General features: G+C 54.9%; 1 protein-coding gene across 1 annotated transcript; it reads left to right on the top strand.

Moving 5' to 3' along the window:
- The first annotated feature begins 4099 nt into the window (after positions 1–4099).
- LOC124683984 (bZIP transcription factor 50-like) lies at positions 4100–6075 on the top strand. The gene is made up of 3 exons (XM_047218399.1): positions 4100–4517; positions 5015–5235; positions 5654–6075. Exons 1-3 carry the CDS (start codon positions 4114–4116, stop codon positions 5899–5901), a joined length of 873 nt encoding a protein of 290 aa, XP_047074355.1. The 5' UTR covers positions 4100–4113; the 3' UTR covers positions 5902–6075.
- The last annotated feature ends 255 nt before the right edge of the window (positions 6076–6330 follow it).

The raw sequence follows: 6330 nt of genomic DNA, 5'->3' as shown, positions 1-6330 counted from the left end.
TGGCGATGCGCCGAGATTTGTTTGTGGTTGAACGTTGGTTGTTGTTTATTCCATAAACCCTAGGTACATATTTATAGTCCAGGGGACTTTCTAATGTGGGCGTGCACCAAACCGTGCACGAGTAAGATTCTAACTTCTAAACTAAGATGCGATCTAATATGTTACAGATACACGGGCAATTAAGCCCAACTTGGTATAAAAGGCCGATTCACGTATTCCTTCTATATATATATTTCTTCAAGCCCATCTTGATCGCGGCCCACCTCTGACTCGGTCAAATTCTGGTGATAACAGGTGCCCCTCCCACGCGTGGAGCGACCGGCGGGGGAAGCCGTTGTTGGCTGCGCCGTCGTCGTCGTAGAACGCCATCTGGAGAGTAGAGGGAGAGTGGAGGGAGAGTGGAGCACGGGGTACGCCTCGCGGCGAGCGGACCGGCGTATATAGGCGTGGGCCGGCGCGGGGGATTAAATGCCGCGTGGAATGCGACGCGTCCGCGGCGGAGCTGACCGGCGGCAGCCTTTAGTGCGCGTGGAAGACGATGCGTGCGCGGAAGACGGCGACATTAACTCGCCGCGTGGCCGACGAATGCGGACCGGCGGCAGGCTTTACGGCGCGCGGAAGACGATGCGATGAGGACGACGATCGGTTTCTCTCGCCGACAAGTTGGAGCCACCAGACGCGCGGGAAGTTTCCTCGGTATTTCCCGCGCTTTCGTTTCGTCCGGAGTCCCCGAGCGCTCCCCGGGGGGCCGGGGATGGCGTGGGAACGCCGGATGAATTTAGGCCCAAATCCGGACGAAAACGAGGAACCGGGGGCGCGACTGGGCCGAATTACGCCGTCCGGATGGAAAAAAGGCTCGCCGGGGGCCTCGTCGGGGGGACGAGTGGAGATGCTCTAAGGGTCTCACCTTGCGCAGTACTAGCCGGATCTCCACCTTGATCCATCAGCAATTGGGCCGCCTGATCATGCCATACGCCACCTATGTGGACTGCCCGGGCTTGCCGGTTAGCACCATCGTGGATATACCTATTTTGCATATCCATAACAATAGCCACCGGAGTTCTTCAAGACCCTTCATGTCCCTTTATTTTCGCAAATTATAATTATATCTTGGCTCGTCAGCAAGGTCCAAAGGATCTCGAAGGACTCCAATAATCGTCATCATAATTTTTATCCGCCATGACTCAAGGCGGAATCATGATTCATGAATTTCTCATTCAGATGTGCTTCCAACGGTCATGTGCTTCCAGGTCATTGTTCTTTTTTCCTTGAGACCGGAAGGGGAGGTTGCTCTTTAGCGGATCAGGGTTAGAGCATGTCTAGTAGAGCCCCTAAACCCCTAAATCTGTAAAAATAACCGCTTTTTACGGTTTTTGACGGAAAAATCGCAAAGATTAGAGCCCCTAAAGCGTAAAATCGTAAAAAATTCCTGAGTCGAACCTCGGGAATCCCTTCTTGACTCGTAGAAACGAGGGTTGGGCAATCCAACCCGTCCCCGACCTGGGAACGCCTCGTACACGCGCGGGAGGGACATTTCAGCTCCCTCTTCCTCCCTCTTCCTCCCTCCCCCGATCCCGCCGCCGCCGCCGCCGGCCCCGCCCCGCCGCGGCCCGCCTCCTCCGCCGCCGGCCCTGCCGCCGCCGCGGCCGGCCTCCTCCGCCCCCGCCCCGCCGCGGCCGGCCTCCTCCGCCCCCGCCCGCCTCCTCCGCCCGGCCTCGCCTCCTCCCGCCCCCTCGCCCGCCTCGCCCGCCCTCCTCCGCCCGCCTCCGCCCGCCCTCCTCCGCCCCGCCTCCTCCCGCCCTCCTCCGCCCGCCTCGCTCGCCCGCCCTCCTCCGCCCGGCCCCGCCTCCTCCGCCCGGCCCCGCCTCCGCCCGGCCTCCTCCCCGCCCGGCCTCCTCCCGCGCACCGGCCGCCGCCGCCGTGGACGCCTCCCCGCCCGCCCGTGCCGCCCGTGGCCGCGCCGCCCGCCCGCCGCGCGCCGCGGCGCGCGTGCGGGCATCACCTCGTGCCGGCCGTCGGCCCCGCACCGGCCGTCGCTCCCGCCCCGCCCCCGCCGCGGCCGCACCACCCGCACCTCCCGGGAACGGACGAAGGTGTCCTCCGGTGGTCCTCGTGCTGCCAAGGCCAAGGCGGCCTCCTCCCGGCGCGAGGAAGGCCGTGGCCAAGAGGAGGGCAACGGCGAAGCTGCCCGCCCCGGCCGCCGTGCCGCCCGCCCCGGAGGTGCCGCCCGCCCGGCCGCCGTGCCGCCCGCCCGCCGGCCGCCGTGCCGCCCGCCCCGGCCGCCGTGTCCTTCATGGACATGCTCAATGAGGTGGAGGTGGACATCAACGCTCCACCGCTTGATCCCTATAGGGATGATGATTTGGAGGGAGGAGATGAGGAGGAGGAGGATGATGATGATGAAGACATCACAGAGATACAAGAGGAGGCGTTCACCCGCGTCCGCTCGTCGAACTACACCGACGCGGAAGATATACTCTTGGTTCGAGCTTGGGCGTCGGTGGGGTTGGATGCGGGCACCGGTACCGACCAAACCGGTAACCGGTATTGGCGGCCGCATCGAGGACGCCTACCTTAAGATGAAGCCGAAGAGGAGTGGGTTCGCCTCGCGCTCATTCCGGTCGCTTCAAGGCCGGTGGGACTTGATGAAGCCGGCATGTGCGCGTTGGAGTGCCGCCATGGACCAAGTGATGGATGCGCCGCCGAGTGGCACCGTGGAGAGTGACTATGTAAGTTTGCAAACCTCACATCGTATGGTTTCTCTCATGTGTGTTCTATGGTTTCTCTCATGTGTGTTGTGTGTGTTGCTTGGTTTGTAGGAGAAGATTGCCGGCTTGAGGTACAAGGAGATGGCCGGCTCCAAGGGCAAAGAATTCCCATTCAAGCATGTTTGGTCAATTCTTCAAACATATGACAAGTGGAAGTTGAGAGATGATGAAACCGCACCGAAGAAGTCCGCAATGCTTGACATGGATGATCCGGAAGTTGAGGAGAGGAACTTGAACAAGCCCGAGGGAACCAAGAAGGCCAAGCTTAGGGTGAAGATGGAAGGAGAGGCGGCTAGCCTAAGGGAGAAGATGGATCATATGATGAAGGCAAGAGAGGCTTTGGCAACCAAGACGTTGGAGACAAAGCTTCTCATCACCGAGCAAAAGAAGGTGGTCAAGCTTGCACACATTGAAGCAAAGCGTGAGGAGGCAGCCCGCAAGGCCGACTTGGAGGAGAGGATGCTCAAGGTGAAAGAAGCAAAGGTATGGAAAGAACTCATGGTGGAAGAGAAGGAGCACATGATGATGTGCAAGAAAGACATGGATGAAGAGCAATTGCAATGGTGGAAGGAGTACAAGGAGGACATCGCCGAGAGGAAGAGGATGTTCCGAGGGTCCTCCTCTACCTTTGTAGTTGACACTACCATGAGCGATGGCGGTGTCGACAACTCGCATGATGGTGGGGTTTGATGGTGGTGGAGTGGCCTAGCATATGGCACCGACGTGTAATTTTTGGTGATGGTGCCAATGAGATGGGCAAGATGATGATTATGTGATGTAAAAACTACTAAACCATGCATCCATGATTATTACTTTTGTAGTATGTTTGATGATTCATTGTGTTTTTGTGTCATATTGTGATGAATATGTGACAGGTTTAGAGGTTGGGGTTGAGGCAAAGAATAGAACCCCTAAACCCTCAAACCCCTAAAACGGAATATTCGTTACACGGGTTGGGTTTAGGGGTTCTATTCTTTGCCCCTGTTTTTCAACCTGTAAATGTGTCCAAAACTTGCAAATCTCGGCCTGTAAATCCTAGAAAACTTTTACAGTTTTAAGGGTGCTACTAGACATGCTCTTAGTCATCTCGGAGCCCATCCCAACGATACCGGCCCAAATGCCCATAGCGAACCCCAAACCAACGTGGCACATTCGGTCGCTCCCATTGGCCAGGCCACGGCACCACGCCGCGTGGGTCCCACCCGGCCCTCTGAACCCGCACCTCCCACGAACTTTCCTCTCCTTCCTCCCGAAGCAAAGCAACCGAGCTAGCCGCGCCCGTATAAAACCGCCGATCGGAGTATGCCGAAACAAAAAGATCTCACCATCACATCTCCCTCCACCCATGGACGCCGACCTCGACCTGGACGCCCTCCTCGCCTCCTTCGCCGGCGAGTCCGACCTCCTCGCCCCGTCCCCGCCCGATGCGGGGGCGGGGTCGCCGGAGTCGGTCACCTCCCGGGCGAGCCCCGCCGGCGGGGAGGCGCTGTCGGAGATCGAGAGGTTTCTGATGGACGAGGAGGCGGCGGCGGCGGAAGGGGTGGAGGGCGTCAGCGTCGACGAGTTCTTCGACGCGCTGTTCGACGGAGGGGAGGGGGGTGAGGCTGGGGGCAGCACGGATGGGGACTCCGGGAGGGTGGAGGATGTGGAGGTGGTGACCCCGGAGACGGAGGCGGAGGCGGAGGTAGAGGTGGTGACCCCGGAGACGGAGGTGGATGGCGATGATCCTATCAGCAAGAAGAAGAGGAGGTATGCTGATTTTTAATTGCTCGCAGCATATCATCTGAAATTGGGGATATTGTTTTTCTGTAGAGCTTTCGAATTTGCATCGGATTATCTAATGGTGGTACTTACGTTCCGATTGAATTAGTTATCTATAGATTCAGGTACCTACGTAACCTAAATTATATCATGCTCTTTCGCTTTCAGACATGTATCCATCATGCGAGTGTACATTTTCATAACAGTGAAATCACAAAATTATCATAACCGCATCACTCTAACTTCAGCTGCGATCTGGGGTTTGAGCCCTGGGCTAATAGGCCCTCAGTTGTACACCTCGTGCTTAATCTGTAACCGTTTCTTGTTGAAAGAAGCATCCATGTTTTAGAGTTAGAAATTTTTCACAATATAGCAAGTATCCAGCACACTCTTTGTTTAGGAACCGGAGATGTTTGTTTCTTCAGTGTCAAGTGTAATTGCGCCATATAGCCCAATAAAAGTTTTCTGTGTGCTGAATTTGTCAGGCAAATGAGGAACAGGGATTCTGCCATGAAGTCGAGGGAGAGGAAGAAGTCATATGTGAAGGATTTGGAGACGAAGAACAAGTACCTTGATGCCGAGTGCCGCCGCCTCAGCTATGCGCTTCAGTGCTGCGTAGCTGAGAACATGGCGCTGCGACAGAGCATGTTAAAGGATAGGCCCGTTGGTGCTCCCACAGCCACGCAGGAGTCTGCCGTACTCACCGGTAAGAAGATGCATCGACATATATACTTCACCATAAGCTGAATGAACAAATTATCTCGTGTGCTAATATGTTATGATTGCTCAACCATGCTGACGAACAACTAGCATCTTACATTGCCTTGTGCTCATGCCACTTGAAATCATGGATAGTATGAATTGTTCAAGCTAATTAGGTTATGGAACCCTCATCCACTCTGCAGATCTTGTTACTGTTGGTGATATCTGACCATTCACTCTGTTCTGTACAAGGATGTATTCATTTTAATAATCACACCTGCTTAGCTTGCATTTTCTTACTCTCGGCTGGACTGCTCACCATTAACTGATAGACGTTTGAACTGCATCTAGGATTACTACAATCTTGCATGATGGTCTAAATCATTACCCCTGTGCTAAATGAAATTGTTTCCTGTTTGCAGAAACCCTGCCGTTGGTTTCCCTGCTTTGGCTAGTGAGCATCGTGTGCCTATTCCTCATGCCCGGTCTACCCAACCGAAGTCTGGTGGCTCCAAGGAGCGCCGAAAGAGAACTCGTGATGGTAGCCGGAAAGCTAAGCAGTGATAAACCAGAGACTTTGGAGCTTCTGCTTCATGGAAGGCGGTGCAGGGGCACGAGGGCGAGGATCAAGCTAGATACCTCGCCGTTGCATGCAGCAGCAGCTTGCTAGGCTAGTGAGACCTTCTTTGCAAGTTCTCAGAATGTAGTGTAATTAGCAATGCTTATTATATGTGGTTCTCTTGCCGCCACCGTGGCTTTATCTAATATCCATAAACCGTGTTTTTTGCTCTCTTTTTTCTCCTCCTGTTCTTTGATCTTCTAATGAAAGGCTAGTTTTGAAATCTGGCCTTAAGTGTTCTATGATCTGGTTCTCCAGGATTACGCAGTTATGTGAATCTTATTTAATAAGACCCAGATTGCCGGAAATTATTTGGAGGGAAGTTATCGGGGAGTACCTGGTGAACTCACAAGTCATAGTCACAAAGTTAGAAGTGTTCATCTCCACGCTATTTGAAGAGACAAACACTGTTCTTGGTCCTTGATTGAGTGGCCTCACTAGTATTATTCATACCTAAAAGTTTATTGTCGATGCAGATAC

This window comes from Lolium rigidum, chromosome 1 (genome assembly GCF_022539505.1).
Source record: "Lolium rigidum isolate FL_2022 chromosome 1, APGP_CSIRO_Lrig_0.1, whole genome shotgun sequence".
In the NCBI taxonomy this organism is placed as follows: Eukaryota; Viridiplantae; Streptophyta; class Magnoliopsida; order Poales; family Poaceae; genus Lolium; species Lolium rigidum.
Note: the sequence above shows the minus strand (reverse complement) of the source record. Positions and strands in the feature narration are given on the sequence as shown.